The 27,359-nt window shown below is 42.1% G+C and overlaps 1 protein-coding gene across 2 annotated transcripts in view; it reads right to left on the reverse strand.

The window, feature by feature from the left end:
* Window positions 1-1,156: 1,156 nt before the first annotated feature.
* LOC137431878 (P2X purinoceptor 3-like) overlaps window positions 1,157-27,359 on the reverse strand; it is a 163,946-nt gene continuing 137,743 nt past the window's right edge. For both annotated transcript variants that reach the window (XM_068123677.2, XM_068123678.2), the window contains exons 8-13: window positions 16,919-17,060; window positions 15,554-15,690; window positions 12,577-12,670; window positions 8,881-8,946; window positions 7,740-7,817; window positions 1,157-1,291 (exon numbers count right to left, since the gene is read on the reverse strand). In XM_068123677.2, the coding sequence (XP_067979778.2) occupies window positions 1,166-1,291; window positions 7,740-7,817; window positions 8,881-8,946; window positions 12,577-12,670; window positions 15,554-15,690; window positions 16,919-17,060 (643 nt within the window). In that variant the 3' untranslated portion in view covers window positions 1,157-1,165. The remainder of the gene's footprint in view (window positions 1,292-7,739; window positions 7,818-8,880; window positions 8,947-12,576; window positions 12,671-15,553; window positions 15,691-16,918; window positions 17,061-27,359) is intronic.

Consider the following 27,359-nt stretch of genomic DNA (forward strand, 5'->3'; position numbering starts at 1 on the left):
GCCTCTGTCTGGCGAGCCCTCTCATCTACTTCCTCAACAAACTTCTCGAAGAAGTGCAGTCACTCAAGCTTTTGGGTCTCAACATCACGCGTCCACTGCCACGCAAGGTCTCTCCTATGCAAATCTGAACTTTTATCTACTTACAACTCCATCATCTGCAGCTTGATGGAGTACTGCCCTCCCCTCTGGGCTGGTGCCTGTCTCACACCTTGCTCAGCTTGGCGCCGTGGAAACCAAGGCCTTCAAAAAATCCTTGGTATCTATCGCCAGTAACCCATTTCTGGGGAAACCCACAAAATCCAGGCTCACAGTTCACCACCACTCATTCATTCCTCCTTTCTCTTGTCTGTGGAACCAACTTCCTCAGCCTGTTCCATGTCATTCTTCCCTCTTGGGCTTTAATACAGCTGTTCACCACCATCTCAGGTCATCCCCCGAGCCATACCTTTGATCTTTATACCTTCATGAACTCTCCCCAAACCCATATTTTCTGGGCTCCCAAGTCATCGCCCAGCCGCCCCTCACTCTCCTCTTCATGTTTTGTTCCATTTCTGCTTTTTCCCCAGTTTTCCTTCCAATTCTGATATTGAGAGTTTGTGCCTGCATCCAGATTGTTCACCTCCTGTGTCCTCCTCCTCTTCCCCTGGCATTCGTTCTTTGTGTGTCCTTCTTCCTTCAGATCTCCATCCATTTTGTCCTTTTACCCTGCATTTGTGTCCCCCCCCCCCCTCCCTTTTCCACTGTTATTTTTGTTATGTGATTTCCTGATCACATTATGTGTTCTAGCTCCTGTTTGAGCCTCGACTATGTATACTAATGAAAACCTATAGGGGGCACTACATCAGTGGCACAGCGGCACCCCCATCTGCCCCCAAATGAATGTCCAGAACTTAAATAAATGCAGATTCAACTCCATGGTGGAAGCGATCACCAAAGGGCGCAGAAGGGAGCACACTACAAAGTGCTCTGTACTGCCATCCCTTAGCCGACACGAGTGGGCCTTCCATGATGGTCTGCACATTCAAGCTGACCAGTCGTAGAATGAAATGCGATGCCATTACTCATCACAATGAGTAGTAGAAGAGTCGGGTTGATACTGTATATGGAATAGGATGACATTTGTTTGTAATAGGCCAAAGCATGACCGGCTGGCTCGTCCACAGGTTTATATTGTTGTGATGTGTTCAGTGTATTCTTGCTTGTTGACGTGGTTGAGGAGGTCACAAGCCTGTGAGCTTTTCTCCATCTCCATTTCCTGTTTACCATTCTTGGTATCACCAGTCAAAACGACCTTGGGATTACATGGGTGGTGTTGGGTGGGAGGATCGATAAAGAGAAAAAAAAGAAACAAAAATAATCAACATTTGGGGAACAGTACATGACCAGTCACAGAAACATTTTAAAAGACACAAATTTTTCAAGGTACATCATTACGTTATCTCTCCGAAATAACCTTATAGAGTGGGTCCTGGTGTCCGGCCGTCCATCCTTATGTAGGTACGTCCATTAACATTTGACTGAAACATCTTCTCACAAAATACTTGGCCGATATGGACCAAATTTGGCACGATGCATCAGGACAGTAAGGTCTCATGGGGTCGTGCTCCCCATCCGGATGTGCCCCCTAAAGAGGGTGTAATAGGGGGGGGGGTTGCCCCAAATATTGGTATTTTATTCAAAAATGTTCTTCTCAAAAACCGCTAGACAGATCCAGACCAAACTCACCACAAGGCATCGTCACCATGCCCTAACCTTAAGTTGTGCTCCTCATGGTCATATCCCCCCCAGAAAGGGGGCCACGGGCCCCCTCCCTGAATCCCACATTTTCACTAAAACATCTCCACAACTACCTGAGCAATACAGACCACATTTTTGTACGATGCATCAAGACAGTAAGGTCTCATGGGGTCGTGCTCCCCATCCAGATCCACCCTTTTAAAGGAGGTGAAAGGGGGGTTTTCCCCAAATATTGGTATTTCATCCAATTTCACTGAAGCATCTCCTTCATTGCTTCTAGCCAGAATTTAACTAAATTTGACAGGACTCATCAGGGCAGCAAGGTTTTCTAGGATTGTCCTTCTCGTCTGGATCCACGAACCTCCACGGCACAAAATCCAATCAGGACTCCATTAACCAAAGTCGATTCTGTTCGAACAATCCCTACCCGATGCCGCTTCATCGGTTCCGTCTCCGGTCACCCCGCCTGTTGAGTGTTGAGGAAAATAACCGTCAGTGGGCGACGGGGCAATTTTTACTCCAGTAACGTCTCGTCATAATTACCTGGTCACTCTGTGGATTGGCATGGTGTAGGAAATGCGATTGCAGAACTTCCTACTTTGCACAACCGTACCCTTTTCAGCACCCACTCTCCTCCAAAAGTGAAAAAGTAAAAACACGTAATAACTAGGTGGGTCCCTAGTGTTAAGGACATAAGGGACAGGAATGTGTCAACACCTGACATGACTCTGTAATTAAACATAGGGGCAATAACCCTGGCGCTCACCTGGTAGAATAAACGGTATACTGCACCAACTAAAGGTATTTTAAACCAATTTCAATGGTTGCTGGAAGACAGGGCAGCAGGTAGAATCATACTAACATAATCATAAGACTTTAAACAACAACAACAAAATAACTATTTTGGGGGGCAACCCCCACCACCCCCCTCCAACCCCGTGTACCTCCTCAGACCCCAATTTTTCCAATGCCTTGAACAAACATTGGTACATCAGGGATGGTGAAGGTTGTGATAAAGTTTCATCAATATCGTGTGTATAGTTTCTGAGGAGAAAGCAAATACCTATTTTGGGGGGAAATCCCCCACCCCCGTAGACTCCCAAAGGGGCAGATATTTTTAATTCCGTGAACAAACTTTGGTACATCACGGGTGGTGAAGATTGTGGTCACGTTCCATCGAAATAGTGTGTAGTTTCTGAGGAAAAAGCAAATTCCTATTTTGGGGGTCAAACCTGGATCCACTTTGACCCCAGTAAACCCCCTTAGACCCCGACTTTATTAATTCCCTGAACAAACTTTAGTCACAACACCAATATAATTTGTGCCAAATTTGGTCGCAATCCCATCAGCGGTTTCGGAGAAGAAGTTCCAAGTGTTTACGGACGGACTGACGGACGACGCGCCATCCCATAAGCTCACCTGAACTTCGTTCCAGGTAAGCTAAAACTATACAATACAATACAACTGACTGGGAACTTTTTTCCCAATATGTTAACATGTGTCACATGGTAGGCAACATGCCAGCAGAACGGAGATCATCGTGTACGTAACGCTGCCAACTGCACTTTCTCAAGTTACAAGAAGAAATAAAAAGTGCACCTTACCATTGCACACCATTGTCCGCACACCATCGTCGTACTACCTCCTTGTTGTACTAGGCCTCTATTAGTCCTAGTTCCAAATTCATAAAGCTTTCACTTAACAGGGTCCATCGTCATATCCAACCAGATAACGTCATGGTTGCCTTTCAATGAAAGCTTTTCCAAATGCTGCAGCGCAAACCTCCTTCATGATGGTCGTTAGATTTTATTACTTTATGTTGGAGGCTCCAGGCACGGGCTGTGTCGCCCTCATTGAGGCTAGGCCTTAAATAAAAGAGAAGAAAAGTGTGTGATGAAAGGTGTGTGATGAAAGGTGTGTGATGAAAAGTGTATGATGAAAAGTGTATGATGAAAAGTGTATGATGAAAGGTGTGTGATGAAAGGTGTGTGATGAAAGGCGTGTGATGAAAAGTGTATGATGAAAAGTGTATGATGAAAGGTGTATGATGAAAGGTGTGTGATGAAAGGTGTGTGATGAAAGGCGTGTGATGAAAAGTGTATGATGAAAAGTGTATGATGAAAGGTGTATGATGAAAGGTGTGTGATGAAAAGTGTATGATGAAAAGTGTATGATGAAAGGTGTATGATGAAAGGTGTGTGATGAAAGGTGTGTGATGAAAGGCGTGTGATGAAAAGTGTATGATGAAAAGTGTATGATGAAAGGTGTATGATGAAAGGTGTGTGATGAAAAGTGTATGATGAAAAGTGTATGATGAAAGGTGTGTGATGAAAGGTGTGTGATGAAAGGCGTGTGATGAAAAGTGTATGATGAAAAGTGTATGATGAAAGGTGTATGATGAAAGGTGTGTGATGAAAAGTGTATGATGAAAAGTGTATGATGAAAGGTGTATGATGAAAGGTGTGTGATGAAAAGTGTGTGATGAAAAGTGTATGATGAAAGGTGTGTGATGAAAAGTGTGTGATGAAAAGTGTATGAAGAAAAGTGTATGATGAAAGGTGTGTGATGAAAAGTGTATGAAGAAAAGTGTGTGATGAAACGTGTATGATTAAAGGTGTGTGATGAAAAGTGTATGAAGAAAAGTGTATGATGAAAAGTGTGTGATGAAAAGTGTATGAAGAAAAGTGTGTGATGAAACGTGTATGATGAAAAGTGTATGAAGAAAAGTGTATGATGAAAAGTGTGTGATGAAAGGTGTGTGATGAAACGTGTATGATGAAAAGTGTATGAAGAAAAGTGTATGATGAAAAGTGTGTGATGAAAGGTGTGTGATGAAAAGTGTATGAAGAAAAGTGTGTGATGAAACGTGTATGATGAAAAGTGTATGAAGAAAAGTGTATGATGAAAAGTGTGTGATGAAAGGTGTGTGATGAAAAGTGTGTGATGAAACGTGTATGAAGAAAAGTGTGTGATGAAAGGTGTGTGATGAAAAGTGTATGAAGAAAAGTGTGTGATGAAACCTGTATGATGAAAAGTGTATGAAGAAAAGTGTATGATGAAAAGTGTGTGATGAAAGGTGTGTGATGAAAAGTGTATGATGAAAAGTGTATGAAGAAAAGTGTGTGATGAAAGGTGTGTGATGAAAAGTGTATGATGAAAAGTGTGTGATGAAACGTGTATGATGAAAGGTGTGTGATGAAAAGTGTATGATGAAAAGTGTATGAAGAAAAGTGTGTGATGAAACGTGTATGGTGAAAAGTGTATGAAGAAAAGTGTATGATGAAAAGTGTGTGATGAAAAGTGTGTGATGAAACGTGTATGATGAAACCTGTATGATGAAAGGTGTGTGATGAAAAGTGTATGAAGAAAAGTGTGTGATGAAACGTGTATGATGAAAAGTGTATGAAGAAAAGTGTATGATGAAAAGTGTGTGATGAAAGGTGTGTGATGAAAAGTGTATGAAGAAAAGTGTGTGATGAAACGTGTATGATGAAAAGTGTATGAAGAAAAGTGTATGATGAAAAGTGTGTGATGAAAAGTGTGTGATGAAACGTGTATGATGAAAGGTGTGTGATGAAAGGTGTGTGATGAAAAGTGTATGAAGAAAAGTGTGTGATGAAACGTGTATGATGAAAAGTGTATGAAGAAAAGTGTATGATGAAAAGTGTATGATGAAAGGTGTATGATGAAAAGTGTATGAAGAAAAGTGTGTGATGAAACGTGTATGATGAAAAGTGTATGAAGAAAAGTGTGTGATGAAAAGTGTGTGATGAAAGGTGTGTGATGAAAAGTGTATGAAGAAAAGTGTGTGATGAAACGTGTATGATGAAAGGTGTGTGATGAAAGGTATGTGATGAAAAGTGTATGAAGAAAAGTGTGTGATGAAACGTGTATGATGAAAAGTGTATGAAGAAAAGTGTATGATGAAAAGTGTATGATGAAAGGTGTGTGATGAAACGTGTATGAAGAAAAGTGTGTGATGAAACGTGTATGATGAAAAGTGTATGAAGAAAAGTGTGTGATGAAAAGTGTGTGATGAAAGGTGTGTGATGAAAAGTGTATGAAGAAAAGTTTGTGATGAAACGTGTATGATGAAAAGTGTATGAAGAAAAGTGTATGATGAAAAGTGTGTGATGAAAGGTGTGTGATGAAAAGTGTATGATGAAAGGTGTGTGATGAAAAGTGTATGAAGAAAAGTGTGTGATGAAACGTGTATGATGAAAAGTGTATGAAGAAAAGTGTGTGATGAAAAGTGTATGATGAAAAGTGTGTGATGAAACGTGTATGATGAAAGGTGTGTGATGAAAAGTGCATGAAGAAAAGTGTGTGATGAAACGTGTATGATGAAAAGTGTATGAAGAAAGTGTATGATGAAAAGTGTGTGATGAAAGGTGTGTGATGAAAAGTGTATGAAGAAAAGTGTGTGATGAAACGTGTATGATGAAAAGTGTATGAAGAAAAGTGTATGATGAAAGGTGTATGATGAAAAGTGTGTGATGAAAGGTGTGTGATGAAAAGTGTATGATGAAAAGTGTATGAAGAAAAGTGTGTGATGAAAGGTGTGTGATGAAAAGTGTATGATGAAACGTGTATGATGAAAAGTGTATGATGAAAAGTGTGTGATGAAAGGTGTGTGATGAAAAGTGTATGATGAAAAGTGTATGAAGAAAAGTGTGTGATGAAAGGTGTGTGATGAAAAGTGTATGAAGAAAAGTGTATGATGAAAGGTGTATGATGAAAAGTGTGTGATGAAAGGTGTGTGATGAAAAGTGTATGATAAAAAGTGTATGAAGAAAAGTGTGTGATGAAAGGTGTGTGATGAAAAGTGTATGATGAAACGTGTATGATGAAAAGTGTGTGATGAAACGTGTATGATGAAAGGTGTATGAAGAAAAGTGTATGATGAAAGGTGTGTGATGAAAAGTGTATGAAGAAAAGTGTATGATGAAAAGTGTATGATGAAAGGTGTATGATGAAAAGTGTGTGATGAAAGGTGTGTGATGAAAAGTGTATGATAAAAAGTGTATGAAGAAAAGTGTGTGATGAAAGGTGTGTGATGAAAAGTGTATGATGAAACGTGTATGATGAAAAGTGTATGAAGAAAAGTGTATGAAGAAAAGTGTATGATGAAAAGTGTATGAAGAAAAGTGTGCGATGAAAGGTGTGTGATGAAAAGTGTATGAAGAAAAGTGTATGATGAAAGGTGTATGATAAAAAGTGTGTGATGAAAGGTGTGTGATGAAAAGTGTATGATAAAAAGTGTATGAAGAAAAGTGTGTGATGAAAGGTGTGTGATGAAAAGTGTATGATGAAAAGTGTATGAAGAAAAGTGTATGAAGAAAAGTGTATGATGAAAAGTGTATGATGAAAAGTGTGTGATGAAAGGTGTGTGATGAAAAGTGTATGATGAAAAGTGTATGAAGAAAAGTGTGTGATGAAAGGTGTATGATGAAACGTGTATGAAGAAAAGTGTGTGATGAAAGGTGTATGATGAAAAGTGTATGATGAAAGGTGTGTGATGAAAAGTGTATGATGAAAAGTGTATGATGAAAGGTGTGTGATGAAAGGTGTATGATGAAACGTGTATGATGAAAAGTGTATGAAGAAAAGTGTATGAAGAAAAGTGTATGGTGTTTGTTTGCGAGAAAGAGAGATTGAAGCTAGCCCGGCAACTCTAGTTTGAGTGAGACAGAAAGTAAGAGCAGCAATCCTGACACCGGGCGTGTAAGATGGTTCCGGGCACCACTTTAACGCACCTAAGTCAGGACGGTAGTACTACCCTGGGCGGTTGCTGTCTACAACTTACTACCGAAAGAAATCGGACTTTCATCAAATATTTCAAGATTTGCAAATCTTGTGAAGTTGCCTGAAGTTTTGTGTCACATCTTTCTCTCCATGAAAGCTACATAAGGGGTTCTGTATTTACTATGTATGCAAATATGGTGGAAGTTTGTGGTGCTCGGTGGACCTGACACCTTCATGAGGTGCCTCAACCAGCATACCTTGTCAAACTTGTGCCCCTGGTAAGTCTTCTTTTGTTTAACACAGGAGAGCAAGATGAAATCACAGAGAATAGAGCCCTAGAAAACAGGTCATAAATGCATGATTCTTCTTCTTTATTATACATCATAAATAAAGCATGTCCTGTTTTGTGACTAACTTTACCATCAACTTTCTCTTCTTTACTAGATTTCCATTTTCAACAAGTGCTCGCACTGTAAGCAGTGCCCAATCATGCCTGAGAAGTTTTAATTTGTTACACTGTGTACCTCGAGGGAGAGGAGTATGGTACATCAGAGAGGCAGAGAGAGAGGGAGATTTTCAGAGAGAGAGAGAGAGAGGAAGGGCGAGAGAGAGAGGAAGGGCGAGAGTTTGAGAGAGGGAGGGCGAGAGAGATGGAGGGAGAGGAGAGAGACTGAGAATGTAGGAGGGGAGTGTGAGAGAGGGGAGAGAGAGAGAGGGGGGAGATAGCGAGAGAGAGAGAGGGGGAAGAGAAGGAGAGAGAGAGAGGGGGGAAATAGAGAGAGAGAGAGAGGGCGAGGGGGGGGGAAGAGAAGGAGAGAGAGAGGGGGGGAGGGGGAAAGAGGGAGGGGGAAAGAGAGAGGGGGGGAGAGAGGGAGGGGGGAGAGAGAGGAAGGAGAGAGAGGGAAAGAGAGAGAGGGAGGAAGAGGGGGGGAGATAGTGAAGGAGAGGGGGGAGATAGCGAGAGAGAGAGCGAGCGGGGAGATAGCGAGGGAGAGCGGGAAGAGAAGGAGAGAGAGGGGGGGCGATTGCGAGGGAGAAAGGGGAGATAGCGAGGGAGAGGGGGAAGAGAAGGAGAGAGAGAGGGGGAGAGGAGATTGTGAGGGAGAAGGGGGAGAGAGAGCTTTAAAGAGAGAGAAGGGAGAGAGAAAGAGGGGAGGAAGAGAGAGAGCTTCAAAGAGAGAGAGAGGGGATAGAGAGGTGGAGAGGAGCAAAAGAGAAAAGAGGAGGGGGAGGGAGAGAGAGAAAGAGAGGGGGGGGAGGAGAGGAGAGAGAGCTAGAGAGAGAAAGAGAGGGGGGGAAGGAGAGGGGAGAGAGCTAGAGAGAGAAAGACAGGGGGGGAGGGAGGGTGGAGAGAGTTAGCGTTTGAGAGTGTGAAATAAATTTTCTCGTTGTCCTTACCATGCCGATTGACGTTAGAGCAGATGCAATGCTAATGAGAGTAGGTACCACGTCAAATTTTCCAGCCTATAGGAGAAAATGACAAAACATGCCGGAAAATGATCTTCTTCTTCCTCATTAGATCAGCAGCAATTATAACTATCACTGTTGGAGTCAAATACCAGTCCTTGGGTTACTTTGCGTCTCATGGTGTGGACGCAGCGAGACCGTTGGCATTGTGGACTCGCTGGGAAAGGGCGGTTCATTGACATTGATCTCAGACTCACGAGGAGCAGGACAAGGACATTAGGAGACATCGGTGTACTTTAACACCTGCAACTATAACATTAGTAGACAAGACCATTATAGATAGTACATGGTATTCGAGCCTGCGCTCTCCGCATTATAGGAGCATTGGGTTGAGATGGCAATGCTTAAACAAGTAGTATAGGCATACAGTATTTGGAATTTCGTGTATTTTTTTTGTTAAAAGCAAAAACTCAATTGATTTTGTAAGAAGGTATCATAAGCTTAAAAAAAAATTAGGGTGGCATTTTTTCTGAACATTCTAAGACTATGAAATCCAAGATGGCGTCCAAAATGGCCGCCGAACACTAATAATGCGATATCTTCGCGAGTACATGTGATACAATTACAAATAAAGTGTCTAAATATATGTTTTCTGAGACCAGGAATCGAATGGAATCATCAAATTTATGTTATATGTATGATCTACATGCCAAATTCCAAAATGGCCACCGCGCACCCACAATGTAAACTATACCTTCTCCCTTCGCATGTAATTACAAACAAAGTATCTGTTTAAAGACATGTATTTTTCACAAAGAATACATAATTAACAAGCCAACAAACAGATCTAAATAAAATGAAATACTTGAATTACTGTTCAATCTCTTAAATCGATTAAACAGGAAGATGCAAAAGTCATACTGATTAAATGCCTGGCTTTCATTTAGTATTTTTAACAATGGATATCAAGTGAATTATAATTTTGTGAATGTCATCGAAAGTAACACCTCAATCTTCACAGTCTTCATTTATCCCTGGTTGGACAGTTTTGTTGTTGCAGCTGAAAACCCAGCACCCACAAACTTCCGTACATGGGATATTGTTCTTGCGACAGCTGCACCTTCCTTCGCATCCACGTTTGCACCCGCACTTTATGAGGTGCAATACTGCTTCAGGAGCTGGTGGATTCAAACAGCGAACTGGAGAGAAGTGACTTGAAACTGCATCAAATGTCCAACCAAATGCAGGTGGTGCTGGGAGGCACGGGTGAGTTTCACAAGCTTTTCTCCAAATCATGGATATGTAATGTGCCCGACGAATGTGTAAGTCCAGTGAACCAGAAGTTGGTGGTAGGTTTTCTCCTTCGGCTGCACGATTTGAGTAGAGGAACCAACGGAGCTCATTCACTTTTGTGTAGATTTTGGATCGATACAAAATACAGACAAAGCGTTCCAACTGAGAGCATACATCAGCGGCAGATCAATGTCATCATTCCCGAGCATTGCTAGTGCATCCAGGATCTCATCATCACAAGACATAAATGCCTTGAAGCACGAGTCTTTGGTTCTGCCAGCAAATCTACCAGGCATATCGGAACCTGTCAGAGCATGAAAACCTAACAGTGCAGAAGTGCGCTTTGGTCCTAAGTTGTTGTGTATGCTCCGCACAGAAATGTTCCTCTTCAGCCTGCCCTTTCCCGTAAGGAAGGTTGTAGACGTTGGTAAGTTTGGATACATGCAGACAAGCAACAAAAAGACGTCTGTGTCTGGGGAACTGACAACAAGTTCTGCTTCATTGAGAACAGTTAGAGCATGCAGTACAAGCAAAGTGTCTGCCTCTTCTTGGCTGTGAGTGAGGAGCGAGTCTGGGATATCAACATTGCCCTTGGTTTGTGTTCCTGAGGTCACCATAAGTTGTTTCAGTCTGTTGTTGGAGCTCTTGCTGTGACATACAACTTTGTCAGCCAAATACTCGGTCAGTTGTCCTTTGGCGCGGATATCTGATAAGAAGTCCTTCAGGGAAATATGTTGGATTAAAGTGTTGTCCTTCACGTGGTAATATGTTGACTTTCCCTTGGTCCTCTTTGTCCTCATCTGTTCCTTGAGCGATGTTTTGATGTACCGGTCGAACACCAATCTGACCTCATCATATTGTGCTGCCATGTTACAGATTATCTGGAGAAAGGCATCTGCAAAGTCTTGGCATGTTTTCATTTGTTCCGTTTTGATAACTGAATTTACCACAGCCATCCCATCAATAATGATCACTCGGTGTGCTGACGATTCATCTGTTGGGTCAACATTTGTATGTTCCACTGCTGTGTCTGCCACCTGCAAGGGTACTTGGATTGCCTCATTTCTGTCAGCTTGAACATGTTGTGTGTTACTGTCCAGCTTCTCAAGATGATGAAGTATTGATGCCTTATCGTATGCCAGCAGGAGGGATCCATCTGAAGCAAATAGTGATCGAGGCACCACACCAAACTCATAAGTTCCGATGCATTCCTTGAGATTCAGCTCTGGTCGACTTCTTGAAATAACAATGAACCGTTGCAACAGTCCTCGCTCTTCTTTGATTTTGACCACCTTGTCTCCCATTCGGATTTCTGCCATTGCATTGGCACTTTTGAAGGTACCCAGTTTCTTTTTGGTCATTTTGTCCCACACAGAAAGTTTTCCTTCCGTTAGGCGTTCAGTGACGAAACCTTCAAACATCCGTTGCCCAATCTCATCACGCCGAAGGATGTCGTTGGTAGCAGTTTCATTCATAACTGCTTTGGTGAGCAGGTTGTAGATCTCATCCTCATCAGCGGATTCAAATGGGTTTCCATGCTCGTGAAATACTGCACTGAGTTTGACAAACCTTTTATGCGATTCTTTAATGTAGAGAATTCTGTTTCCCCATATAAACATCGAACATCAGTTGTTGTAATTACTTTCTCTACTGAAGGAAAAGAAGGACGAAGCACATAGTTTGTATAATCTGTTTGCTTGCTGCTCAACTGGCAAATAAAGCATAGTTCAAAATCCACCGTTTTTGACTTCTTGTTAGATGAAGACTCTGCCATTTTGGTTAATCTAAGGTCTCTAAGCTATGTTATCCTGGGTGATGGTTGCTGTGGGTACTTGCAACCTGCAAAAGAAGAAAAGAATATGTTAGTACACCATAAAATGGACAAGTGGAACCTTAACACTATAAAGCGAACAAACTACTGCCGGTGACTGGATTCGAACGTCAATTTTCCGGCCGCCATGTTGAAATAAAAAAGGCAGCCTCTGTCTGAAATTGTGCAAAATAAAAAGATTAGTAGTCAGGTGGAAGTTATTGTTATTATAGTCACCTCTATATACAAGTTCCAAGCAGTTCATGCTGAAAACAAAAATATTTAAACCACATTAAGTTAATTTTAGCCTCAAATTTAGGGCGTTTTGCTACGGTGGCGGCCATCTTGGATTTCAGGCCGTTAGAATGTTCAGAAAAAATGCCACCCTAATTTTTTTTAAAGCTTATGATACCTTCTTACAAAATCAAGTGAGTTTTTGCTTTTAACAAAAAAAAATACACGAATTTATTTTTCATGACAAATATGCCTACAGTAAAGGCCAACCCACCATTTGAACAACAACATCACAGTGTTTGTGGGAAACGTACTCTGACTATGCCAGAATTTTGTAAACAGTACATCACCTCTCCAGACACGATGATATCGATGCATATGGTGTGCAATTGGTACAGGTTCCTTGTCCGTTCCCCGTTTTCCATCATATTCTTCTCCCCATATCTGTAAGCCATGATGGAATAACAGTCATTTTAATGCAGAGGTAATCTTGTGTACTGTAAAGAAGAGTTTTACCTCCGCCACCGAAGGTGGATGGAGGTTATGTTTTCACCCTTGTCTGTTTCGTTTGTCTGTATGTGAACAAGATATCTCAAAACGTTATGGACGGATTTGGACGAAATTTGGTGGACAGGTTGTGTGTTTGACAAGGAAGAAATGATTAGATTTTGGTGAAGATCTGAATATGGATTCGGATACGAGAATTATTTAATTTCCAAGTGATTCTTCACCATTGAGAGATCGGGTGAAAAGCGATAAATAACATGATATTTAAACAAGTACAAAAAGTTTTAATTAAAACAAAATCCGCGTCGATGTTACACAATGCCTAGATGCAGCTGTGCCTATAACGTCGATGTTATAGGCACAGGACATTCCTATTGATTCGATTACTTGATGTTATTTTTGTGCAAAGTGAAAATATATCTCGGCAATTTCCCGTGTGTGGCGACGAATTTTTAATATATCTCGGCATTTTCCCGTCTGTTATTTCAGGCGGTGTATGACTGACCATGCCGCGATTAAAAAAATATATCTCGGCAATTTCCCGTGTGTGGCGACACGTGAACGAAGCTATGCTCCTCTCTCCACATTATTGTGACGACGTATAAATTAAATATTTCATCGTGACGATTGTCATCAAATGGACGAATTTTTAATATATCTCGACATTTTCCCATCTGTTATTTCGGGCGGTGTATGACTGACCATGCCGCGATTTAAACAAAATATATATATATCTCGGCATTTTCCCGTCTGTTATTTCGGGCGGTGTATGACTGACCATGCCGCGATTTAAACAAAATATATATATCTCGGCATTTTCCCGTCTGTTATTTCGGGCGGTGTATGACTGACCATGCCGCGATTTAAACAAAATATATATATATCTCGGCATTTTCCCGTCTGTTATTTCGACCGGTGTATGACTGACCATGCCGCGATTTAAACAAAATATATATATATCTCGGCATTTTCCCGTCTGTTATTTCGGGCGGTGTATGACTGACCATGCCGCGATTTAAAAAAAAAATGTCTCAATGGACTTGAAGTTACAGGCCTTTGAGAATTCATTTCGTTCTATAAAGGGCAACTTTCATCGGATTTTCTTCCCGTTTTTTTTCAACCGAGTCTAAAACTATGTTAGCGACTGTGAAAAATGAAATGATATATCGAATTTGATTTGAAATAAAACTGTGTGAGAGAGAAAGACACCACGGGCCTACAAAACAGGCCTCAAAGCTATGCGAGTTAATAAAATGGTGGATATTTGTTTATATGAAGCCTCTCCCAAAATGGGTGGAGCTATGGTTCCCAGAATGGGTGGAGCTTCGAGGTTTTGTCTTCTCTGCAAGAACAAGAGGAAGAAGAAGAACAACAACAACAACAGCAGAGGGCACTCTATGAGCAGAGTCTTGCGACGTGGCTAAAAACGTTTTGGACGAGTTATTACTAAACTAGATGGATGAGTTGGTTAGGTGACAAGAACAAGCCGATTAGATTTTGGTTTAGATCCGAATCCAGATCCAGCCTATCAGTGGGATACAAAACGTAAACTGTTCAGCCTGGTGGAGGTATGTGCTCTACCGAGTGCCGTCCTCGTGTTTTTATTTGAACATACTTAATTAAAAATAAAATATACTCTATTGCATCAATGCGCAACTTTTGAAATGACATATGCTGCTCCAGAATGCTCGGCACGCATGTGCAGAAACCCCCAAGAGACATCGGCATCGAGGGCATCACAAAGTATATCGTGTGGTGGAGCTAAGGATTGTTACCTGAAATGGCTCACAAAGCTTCTGAAATAAGCTGAAAATACTTTGCAAAATACCTGAGAGAAAGGGCTGTGCCTCTGCACAACTAAAGACTTGGAGAACTTTCTCAGCTCACCGAACGGGCAACTGCTCATACTGCAAGCTCCCGACCATGTGGACCGGTGCAAGGCCCGAGTGGACATAAAATCCCGATGGATCACGACCAGTGAATGGACTGTTTATCTGGATTAGATGCTTCTGAACATCAATGGGTAGGACATATCTGGAGCTTGAGAATGTATAGGGTAAGTTTATAATGATGTTTACTATTAATCATGTTGGGAAGTGGTGGGGCTGGGCGGGGGGAGGCATGGGGGGGGGGGGGGGGGGGAGCAATGGGAGCTGTGAGGGCTGTTATAGATATATTATTTTTGGTTCCGGGACCCCAAGAGAAATACTAGATTTTTGCATCTATTGTTAAAATTCAAAATGTCCATGTGTGTTTTCTTTACTGCGGCTGCTAATTATATTAACAGGAAATGATTGTAAAGCAACACTTCCAGTCTCATCCACGGATATTTCTCTTATTTCCTCTATTTGCACGAGTCCAAATTTCATTCAGGAACAGAACAATTATGTTTCACCATTTTGAAATTGCCACTCTTTCGTGTAAATGCTGAAAATTATGCTAAAAAGACGCTTTGAACGACGGATTTTACGCTAGCAACGCCAGGCAAGTTAAAAGTGCAGAGCAAACTGAACCGAGTCGGTGTAAACCCACACACAGCGCATGCGTGAAAGGTGAAACACACACGCACACAGCGCATGCGTGAAAGGTGAAACACACACAGCGCATGCGTGAAAGGTGAAACACACACAGCGCATGCGTGAAAGGCCTTGTTTGGCATTCATCTGTCATTTCGAAAGTCGCGGATCAAAAGTAACTTTTACAGTTGAAGTAACTGTAGCTTGTGCATGGAATTAGCATCACACCAGTTGAGCAATGATGAGAGGTACATGTGAGCAACTGCAAACAGGAAATGCAATGCAAAAGCTCAAGCTTTCATACTTGAAGCTGTATCCGGATCGCAGGTCGCTTTCTGGAGGTACAGCATCCAGGAGCCTAAAGCCGTATTTGGGATGGCAGGCCGATGTACCGTGGTCCAGATTGCATGCCCATTGGATGTGGATGGCCAGCTTGCCTCCCTGCAGGCAATTTCAGCATAAACACATTATCCCAGTTAAATATCGACTTTGGTACTTCTGGATTTATTCTGTGGACAACGGCTCGGCTTGTAGGAGCTAGAACATAGAATGAACCAGAACATACCAGAACAAAGGAGAACATCGTGGAAATAGGGGGAAACACACCAACAGCTGGGGAGAGGGACACAACAGAGGGACCATTGAAGGAAGAATGGGCATGATGAAGAGGCCCAACCAGCTGAGGCCGAGACGCAAGTTAAAAATAAACAAACGAGAATGCAAAAGACACAGCCAACACCACGACATAAACAACAATGTACACAAACAAAAGTGCACAACTATCGACGATAACATCGACAAAACCGGAACGGTTTAACTTTGGAAGTAGGTCACTCGGAGTAGGGAAAGAAAGCCGCCACCACCGGAAACCGGAAATCCATATCGTGTTTCTCTCATCGACATCCTCTGTTTATTACATAGATACAAATAGTGACATAAATACTCTTCCTCACCCAATTTGTATGGACTATATGCATACTAATCTGAATACCTGCCCCCAACCTCCACCCGAACCCTGTAAAGATATTAAATAGAAGGCCCTTTGTGTGCTAAGTATGATGGAAATTGTTTGTAATGTGCAACCGAGCTTGTATGGCATCATTGGAAATCCTGCGCATGAAACAAACTCTTTATGTAGAAGTTCCGATGCTCTGTGAAGTTTTGCTGGCAGAGATCAGAAGCTCCACACAACTTATGCTTCATCCTATAACAAACACTCAATAACCCTCAGAGGCAGAGAGTAAAAAGGTTGGGAGTTTGGGGCCTTTTCTGGAGAGGATTCTACATTGTTGTAGCGAAGCGTAAACTCAGCCTCAGGTGCTTTGGAAAAACTCATGACAGACCTCACGCGTTTCATGCTGAGACAAGTCACAGCCCTGGAGGACGTTCTGTCCGCAACCTTGGATGACTGTACTTCCCAAGCTCTCCCTGGAGTTGCTGGTAGCTCGGTGTGTTGAAGTCCTTTATCACTGCTTAACCTTTGTTACAGTTGAAAACTAGTTGTCATGGAATCACATGTGTAAGTAATGCGTACAAAATGCACGGATTCATGACATCTGTTTTGAAGGAACAAGACAAACTGCAGCATTGAACAGTAAATACATGAATATGGAACAAGTGAGTAAACAATAACATGGAATATAAGCAACAAGGTGACACGAGATTGTACCTTGGATGCAAGTTTGCGGAAATTCTGCCCAGCTCTCAATACCACGTCGCCAAGACGGAAAATCGGACAATAATTGTCCGTTTCCGGATTATGGAGGCAGTTGTGTAGGTATTTCTTCTTCACGTCATCTCTCATATTACTCCTGGGAAGCCACAATAAAGCAAGTCGCATCATGATTTACTAGTACTCTCAACACCTGTTGCTCCACCACCAGTGTGTGATTCCTCATGCAATTTGAGGTTGTCACAATCTTTGAGAGGAAACCAACCATTATCGATAGCTATTTGGATAACAAATATGATAATAATAATTTTATTATGATGGAGGAAATGTGTATCTGATATATATATATATATATATATATATATATATATATATATATATATATATATATATATATATATATATATATTTATATATACAGTCACGTGAAAAAGTAAGTACACCCCATGTAAAGTTTTGACTTTTTCAACATATTTCAACATACATCTATTTGATCTGCATTTCAACAATATTGATAGATAAAGGTGATATAATATAACAAATATCATGAAACATTTACATTTTGTAGTCCATTGTATAATTTAAATAAACATAAATGCAAATTTTGCATGTGGAAAAAGTAAGTACACCCCTACATTTATCACTACTTCAAATACCTAAAATTAGAATCAGGTGCACCAGCTCAGGTGCAAATGATTAGAACATCGTTAGAGAGGATCTTGGAGGAACCTGTCTTATTTAAACCTCAGACATTTAGTTTGGGTTGCTCTTTGTTGTTGAAGTGTGCGGCGTCACCATGCCAAGATCAAAAGAGCTCTCTGAGGCCTTCAGCAAGAAGGTTATAGATGCCAACGAGTCTGGGAAGGGATTTAAAAAGATCTCCAAACAATTTGAAATCAATCATTCGACTGTACGGAAGATCATCTACAAGTGGAGAAGATTCCAAACAACTGCCAACTTGTTCAGGCCAGGCCGCCCCAGCAAGTTCAGCCCGAGAGCAGACCGCAAGATGCTGAAAGAAGTCTCGAAGAACCCCAGAATGTCATCACGGGACCTGCAGGTAGCTCTTGCCACGATTGATGTCAAAGTGCATGAGTTTACCATTAGTAAGAGGCTGCACAAATTTGATCTACATGGGAGGTGTGCCAGGAGGAAACCTTTGCTGTCCAGAAAGAACATCAGGGCAAGACTAAAGTTTGCCAATGAACACCTAGGCAAAGACCAGCACTTCTGGAACAATGTGCTCTGGACAGATGAGTCAAAGGTAGAGCTATTTGGCCACAGTACCAAAAGACATGTTTTTTCGAAAACCAAAGACAGCATTTGACCACAATAAACTGATACCAACTGTAAAGCATGGTGGTGGAAATATTATGGTTTGGGGCAGCTTTGCTGCATTAGGGCCTGGGCAGCTCACCATCATATAATCCACTATTAATTCTTCATTGTACCAGAGGGTGCTTGAGGATAATGTGAGGCCATCTGTCGGAAAGTTGAAACTCAACTGAAGGTGGACCTTGCAACATGACAATGACCCTAAACATACCAGTAAATCCACCAAGGAATGGCTGAAAAGAAAGAAATGGAGGGTTCTGGAATGGCCAAGTCAAAGCCCGGATCTAAATCCCATCGAGATGTTGTGGGGGGATTTGAAACAAGCTGTGCATATAAGAAACCACACAAACATCGCACAGCTGAAAGAATTCTGTATGGAGGAGTGGGCAAAAATTTCTCCCGTCGATGTCAGAGACTGGAAGACAGTTATAAGAAACGCCTACTTGAGGTTGTTTCTGCCAAAGGGGGCAATACCACCTATTAGAGCAAAGGGTGTACTTACTTTTTCCACATGCGAAATTTGCATTTATGTTTATTTAAATTATACAATGGACTACAAAATGTAAATGTTTCATGACATTTGTTATATTATATCACCTTTATCTATCAATATTGTTGAAATGAAGATCAAATAGCTGTATGTTGAAATATGTTGAAAAGGTCAAAACTTTACATGGGGTGTACTTACTTTTTCACGTGACTGTGTATATATATAGATATATACATATATATATATACATATTGTTGTGGATATGAGGATTGTGTTTTTTTTGATTGCGTTATTCTGGACCCTCCTGCCTCCAGTTGTGTATAAAGGTCAAATGTCGTTCCGTAGTTATTTCATAAACAATCACGTTAGCCAATCATAGATTTCCCCCTTGTTGACAGTTATTTCCTTATTCTGTGTAGTAGGGTAAGGCCTTGTCTTCCATTAATTGACACTCCATTGCACCGAATTCAAATAGATAGATCCCCTTTCATTCCCATTCCCAAAGCCGCAATTGCCAACTGTTCCCTCCACGACTCCATTCGCCACGAGGTAGGCTCGGAGAAGAAGGGGGAGGAGCTGCCGAATCCTGGGCGTGCCCGCCCCTCGTCATCAAGGGTGGAGCCAGAGGGCCGTGCCGACCAATCAGGGCCGAGGCGAGCTCACCGATGGGCGTGTTCTAGAGGCCGGTGGCTTGATTTGCCCGCGGCGTTATAAAGCGCGCGCGGAAGCCGTTGACCAGAAGTGCGCGAGGAGGGCGAAGCGAAACAAAGAGAGCAAGAGAGAGAGAGGGAGAAAGAAGCAGAAAGAGGGAGTCAGGGCGAAGCAAGAGAGGAAGAGAGGGAGTCAGAGAGAACAAGTGCCAAGTGCCAAGCCTGAGGACAAGTAACAAGTGCCAAGCCTGAGAACAAGTGCAACCACCGCAGCTTTAAACCACCACAGCTTTGAGCTTCGACGGCAGTTTTCGTCCGTGGCTGCGAAGGAACGGCGGCTGCTAAACATGCCGATCGACCAAAGGGGGCAGCGGCTGCTCACTCCCGGCCTGACCGTGCTCCGGTTCCAGTTTTCGTCCTCTCCCTCCAGCCATCCACCTCCTGCCATTCCTGTCATCATTCCCCGCATGAGTCTGTCTTTGTTTGTTCTGTCCCTGGGTTAATTAAGCCAGTATAGATAAGCTAGCATTTCACTGTGTCACCTTTCCTCTTCTGTATTTTATTTTCTTATCCTTCCTTCTTCCTTGGTTTCTTTCAATTGTGTAAATAGTAAATAAATCATATTTGTATTTCTTACCCTTTGCCTTTCTTTCTTCTTTACATCCTTCGTCTTAGTCTTTTCCCCATTGAATATCTGTGGCGCGATTCGGCCAACGTTCAGGAATCGGGTTAGTCGGGGTAACTGTTCGGGCGCGGCGACCATCCGCTCGGCAAACAACATCCTCGCCGCGGTCCCGTAACAATATATATATATATATATATATATATATATATATATAATTATATATATATATATATATATGTATATATATATATATATATATATATATATATATGTATATATATATATATATATATATATATATATATATATATATATATATATATATATATATATATTGTTGCGGTTTTGAGAACCCTTCACGAGTAAATACTTGTAAATAACAACTTGTAAATATTACCTTTGTAACGTTAAAAGGTCGCACCCTAGTTAGGTCACGAGCAACACGTAGCAAACCATAGGCTTCTTCTTTAGTTATTTCATTAGTATGTGTTTCAGGTAAGGATCTGTTTCCAACAGTTGAATCTGCGTTGTATTAATCAAATAACCTAGGCCCCTTCTCAAATTCCCATTCCATTCATATTGCGGCGTAATCTGCCCTCCAAATCATATTGCGCTACTCTACTAGCCGCAGCTGCCAGCAGCGTTCGCTGCCTTTGAGCTGGAGCATGCCCCAAGCCGCCATAAGCCACGTGGCAGAATGGGAGAGGAAGGGAGGAATGGCCAGGAACATAGGCGTGGCCCCATCAACACGTCACGAGGGGAGGTACCGATGAACCCTCGTGACCAATCCTGGCCGAGGCGTGTTCACGGGTAGGCGGAGCGAAACGGACGCGGCTTGATACGCGAGGCTGGTAATAAAAGCGCGAGCGCGAAGCCCTTTTACGCAGATGCGGGGGTGATGATCGGCAGAGAGGAGAGAAGATCGGCAGCTGATCGGCAAACTCGAGCGAACAGCGCAGAGGCGGCGAATGATAACCTTGCGCGGAGGATCACTTGGGACGATCGGTTTGACACGAACTGCCGTTGGTTTTGAGAGCGTTCGGCACGCTATACGTATGGAGCATTCCAGCCCCTCGCATATGTACGGTCCGGTCACGCGCCAACGATACGCGAAGCTGCCTGCTGTTCTTCGCTCATGGACCCGGAGCCTGGACGGATCCCATCGCCTGGAACCATCTACCAGGACCTTCCTCCCCTACCAGCTACCATTCCGTGTGAGTCTGTCTGTTTGTCCTGGGGTCCTGATAAGTTAAGACTGTTCAGATAAGCTTGCCCTATGTCCTTTTATTTCCTTCTCCTTGTATATTCCCTTCTTTCGTTTCCTCTTTTAGTGTAGTAAATAAACCATATTTGTTCTTCCTTCACCCTTCTTATTCTTTTGGCTTCCTCTCGTCCGATCGTCTTTGTCTTTTCCCCATTGAATATCGGTGGCACGATATAGGAACCGCTCAGAATCGGGTTAGTCTTATTGCTAACGGCTCGAGCCTGGGATTGCTAAACCACTCGGCAAAATTCCATCTTGTCCGTGGCTCGGGCAGAAGTAGCGCCCTGCTTTGCGGCGAGGTTGGTGAAGGTATCTGGGACTCCATTGACCAGTCACCCTGGTCAACCTCAACCCCGCAAAGGAGCGCGATATCTTCTAGGACTCGGGCGGCCAGCTTAACAGACGAGGGGATTAAACCCCCATCTGTAAGGGGAGCGCCGTAATCTGAGATCCGCAACAATATATATATATGTATATATATACTGTATATATATATATATATTTATATAGTATATAATAAAAGGCAGTGTCCGTCCATCCGTCTCCTCCATAACTACAAAACCATGAAACCTAGCGGCCCCAAATTTGCATGCATACACCTGGACCTCCAACAGATTGCAATGATGAAAACTGGGTGTTTAGGTGTGTTATAACACCCTTTTTGAAGATGATTAACGAGGTGCTCATAATTTTAAAAATGCTAATTCCTTCCCCCTCCCTTCCCTTCTCCTCACCATTTCCCTCCCTCCTCTCTTCCCCTCCCCCCCCCACCCCCTCCTCTCCTCCTCCCCTCTCCCTCCCTCCTCTCCTCCCCCCCCCCCCTCATTCATATTCCCATCAGGAAGCGACTCATGGGTACTTTGCTGGTATATGTATATACAGACTTGGCATTTAATATGGAATATTTTTTTTGTGGGGGTGAACTTACTTTTCAAGATGACTTAGAACCAAAAGTTCATTGGAATTATGTTGAAATTATTCTAGATTTTGTTAATGTGACCTTTAAAAGAAACAAAAACCACATTTGACATTTCGAAGCAAATAAATTGATTCTTGAAAGTGATGTAAACTGATATTGAACTCAATTCACGGACAGTACTGTGTTAAACTTCTGTACGTTTTCCAGAAGTATCTCTTTATTTTGCACATTAGCCAAAAAAAATTTCAACAAAAACAAAAGCTAAATTATGACTGGGATTACGGACACTAAAATTACAGTTCAGTACTTCGTGTAACCCCCACGAGCATTCAGGAGAGCACGTACACGTCGAGGCATGCTGTTCACGAGATTTGCCAAGGTTTGGACAGGAATCGCTTGCCATGCAGTGACAATAATCTGCTGCAATTCACGCACAGAGGTAGGCTGCTGGTCCAAGTTGTCGATTTGACGCGTTAATTCTGCCCACAAGTTCTCTATCGGATTCATATCCGGGGACATGGCAGGCCACTCCATATGCTATACACCACGGTCAGCAAGAAAGTGTTGGATCATGCGAGCACGATGAGGCCGTGCATTGTCATCTTGGAAGACAAAGTTTCCTCGAAAGGCTGCACGAGCAAATGGAAGCAATGTTTCTTCCAGAATGACCCTGTACTTGAACTAGTTCAGGTTTTCATTCAGAACAACCAGGTCAGTTTTGCCCCCTGCATGAAAAACAGCCCAAACGGTCACCCCACCACCTCCAGCTTGGACTCTTGGCACTATACAATCTTCGTTTGGGATTCATGCACTTGTCTGCGCACTCGGTCGCGGCCATCTTGACGATAGACCAGATATCTAGACTCGTCACTGAAGGTCACGTGATTCCAGTGTCCTGGCTGCCATTGACGGTGCTCTCTGGCCCACTGCAATCGGTGCTGGCTGTGTTGTCTGGTCAGGCGTGGCTTTCTCAGGGGATGCCTGGCACGATAGCCTGCTTCAACCAGTCGTTGGTTGACTAGCCTTCTGGATACAGGCACATTTGTCAGTTGCTGCCACTCAGCCCGAAGCCGATTAGCTGACTTGGTATGGCCATTGCAGACTAACCGGTGCAGCTGGCGATCATCTCTCCTTGTGGTTCTGCGTGGGCGTCCTGGCCTTGGTATTGGAGTAGGGACACCCCTCTGAGCATTTCGTTTCAGGATCTTTGACACCTAACCTTGAGTGATGCCATACTGCCAAGCAATAGCACGCTGTTTCATGCCAGAATTTCGAAAAGCCACCACTCCATGACAAACAGCATTGTCAAGTTGACGGACCATCTCAGAGGAAGCGGCAATAACTTTTGTAGACGTGCAGCAGTTGTTTTGCACTAATACAGAACGCAACAACCCTTATATACCCGATTGTGAAGCCAATCGTCAAATGTACCTGTCCTTACATTTTGTCACGCCACCTGTGATATAATCCTGTTATTGACTTCTTGCTGCGAAAGACAATCAGTGACATGGTTCTTTCAACAAAGACATCACCGAAGGGTAAAATAAACTCACCAGATTGATATACTGAGTTCAGAAAGTAAACCCGTCAAGAAAAAAAAAATATTCCATATTAAATGCCAAGTCTGTATATATATATATATATATATATATATATATATATATATATATATATATATATATATATATATATATATATATATATATATATGTATAAGCAAAGATTTGCGGCTGGGAGTAAATCCAAATGACTCCATGGTAAGATCTCCAACCTTTAATTGAATAAACAATGACTCAACGTTTCGATTAACAACATGTGAAGCCACACGCCTCCACAAGCCAACGAGTCCACATAATGTCACACAAGGTTTTTATTCGGACAATTTGCCCCCTCCCCCTCCCCCCTCCCTCCAAACCACCCCTCTCCCAAACCACCCCCTCCGCTTCCACCCCCCTCTGGTTCCCCCCCCCCCCATTTTATCCCTCCCTATAACCCCCTCCTCCCCACATTCACCTTTACCGCATAGGGTCCACATGTGATGATCTTGATATTATGGCAATTTTATTTGATCTTAAAAATTTTTGCTTTCATATATTTACAGTTTTAATTTAATTTACAATTTAATTGTTTACAAGTTTAACTATTAATTAAATGTAATGATTGTTCCTGATTTTCTAAACACGAGTTATAATCCAGCATTGCTTACAGGATTATTTTAAGCCGTTAATATGCAGTTGATTTTTACATTTGGTCAGTAACGTCTCGTTCACGAGAGCGGTGTGATACGGTTTCATTGGCTGTCCAGCTTTGCCCACCCCACTTTGCATATACCCCGCCCACTTTGCATATAAGGGGATGTTGAGATGATTTTATTACTCTTGAGGAAGATTAACGGAGGCGTGTGGCTTCACATGTTGTTAATCGAAACGTTGAGTCATTGTTTGTTCAATCAAAGGTTGGAGGTCTTACCATGGAGTCATATGTATGTATGTATATGTATATATATATATATATATATATATATATATATATATACATATATATATGTATGTATATATATATATATATATATATATATATATATATATATATATATATATATATATATATATATACACATATATACATATATATATATATCTGTGCAGCGTCTGTCCTGTCCTGTGTTGTCACTGAACTACTTTCTCAAACTTTTGTGAAATCGTACCAAACTTCTGGAATGCACATATTTCTCCCGTCGGTATGTCCTAAGGGTATTTTTATTTTTTGGGAATTTTTTGGGGAAATTTTTTTTTTCAACTTCAGTTGTTTATAAAATGTGATATCACGTATATTACAAATACATTTGTGCAAAATAATTGTTTGAATTATGATTGGTTTAAACCATGACAAAACGGCAACTCGGGTACAGTCATTTATCTATATATCGACACATCTGGGCAGTCTGTGTTGTCACTTAACGACTCCCTCAAACTTTTGTTTCCGTAGTTGTGAAGTGTTTTTAACAACGTTGTGGTGGTTTTGAATCACGTGGTGGTGAGGTATTTTGAATTATGTGGTGGTGAGGTGTTTTTAAATCACATGGTGGTGAGGTGTTTTTAAATCACATGGTGGTGAGGTGTTTTTAAATCACATGGTGGTGAGGTGTTTTTAAATCACATGTTGGTGAGGTGTTTTGATTTACGTGGTGGTGAGGTATTTATAATTACGTGGTGGTGAGGTGTTTTTAATTATGTGGTGGTGAGGTGTTTTGAATTAGTTGGTGATGAGCTGTTTTGAATTATGTGGTGGTGAGGTGTTTTGAATTACTTGGTGGTGAGGTGTTTTGAATTACGTGGTGGTGAGGTGTAATCGTCCCAAACTTCCAGTCTGCACCTACCCCTCCCCTCTGTGTGTGCTGAGGAATTCTTTCTTGAAAAAAAAACATTCAACCTAAATCTTCAACCTAAATTGCCTATAAAAATGTAATATCACAAACACAACAAATACATTTGTGCAAAGTAATTGTTTGTATTATGATTGGTGTAAATCATGACAACACAGCAACTCAGGTACAGTCATTAGCCTCAGCTAAAATAAGCCCGTTCCTCAGTATCGACGCTTGGTGAGGCGAGCGTAGCGAGCCGAGCCAAGCTAGTATATATATATATATATATATATATATACAAATGCGTCGATACTGAGGAACGGGCTTATTATATATATTTGTGCTATTTATATATATATATATTTGTGCAGCGTCTGTCCTGTCCTGTGTTGTCACTGAACTACTTTCTCAAACTTTTGTGAAATCGTACCAAACTTCTGGAATGCACATATCTCTCCCGTCGGTATGTCCTAAGGGTATTTGTTTTGAAAAATTTTCCAATATATTTTTTTTTGGGGGGGGGGGGGATTTTTTGGGGAATTTTTTTTTTTCAACTTCAATTGTATCGACGCTTGGTGAGGCGAGCGTAGCGAGCCGAGCCAATATATATATATATATATATATATATATATATATATATATATATATATACATATATATATATATTAGCCGAAACCCGTGAAACATCCACGGAAGGGAGGAAGTGGTGTATAGACACACACACCCCTTGACATATCGTTCATCTGTTTTCAGCTCGTTATCTTTAAGCTTCCTTACGCCAATATATATATATATATATATATATATATATATATATATATATATATATATATATATATATATATAATCAACGAACATAACAGCGTGACGAGCGCTGTCCCGATCTCCTGTGGACCGAAGTCCTAGACCAAAGCGTCACCTCCGACCCAAAGGGTCTTCTGGAGGCCTCAGCCCGGTCACTCTGTCAACAGACAGAGATTTATTCATTGGTCCCCATTGGCTAAACATCAAGCAGAGCCGCCAATCCAGATTTCGGGCTTATTGACCCTCGTCATTGATTATTATTGATTATTATCCCCGCCGATCGCACCGCACCCCCTGGTTTTGGTTTGCACTGGTGGGAACGATGGTCTGTGTGGCAGACAGGCTGTTGGTTCCTTGCGGGTTATGCGGTATTTACCGTGTGAGACATAATTCGTGGCTGGTGCTCACCATTAAAGCTAGGAGGTGCCTTGATCATCTTAATAGACGATTTTGGTCCTCATTGGTTAGATTTTTCGCAGTGTGCCGCCCTGTGGCGTTGGCAAAAACTGCATGGAAATCTGACCTGGCAGGAGTAATTCCCTGCCGGTGGATTAAGGGGTCTCACTCCTATTAAGAGGAGTGGTCCCACCTGTATGACCATGCATTGTGGCCCTTTGGGGGGCATGATGCATGCGTTTGAATGACCATGCGCTTCCCCCTCGGGGTTGAGGCGCATGTGTATTGTTTTGGGGACAGCCTTGTTGACGATGTGCCTTGACCATGGGGTCAAGGTGCACGTCCAAGGCTGTTCAAATGTTTGAATTTTTACCTTTTTTCACACGTAAAAAAGGCAGGCCCTGACTGTGGCCCTAAACCAGTTGGCAAAAACTGCATGCAAATCGGACCTGGCAGGAGTAATGCCCTGCCGGTGGATTAAGGGGTCTCACTCCTATTAAGAGGAGTGGTCCCACCTGTATGACCATGCATTGTGGCCCTTCGGGGGCATGATGCATGCGTTTGAATGACCATGTGCTTCCCCCTCGG

The sequence above is a fragment of the Myxine glutinosa genome, chromosome 7 (genome assembly GCF_964187855.1).
Source record: "Myxine glutinosa chromosome 7, kmMyxGlut1.1, whole genome shotgun sequence".
In the NCBI taxonomy this organism is placed as follows: domain Eukaryota; kingdom Metazoa; phylum Chordata; class Myxini; order Myxiniformes; family Myxinidae; genus Myxine; species Myxine glutinosa.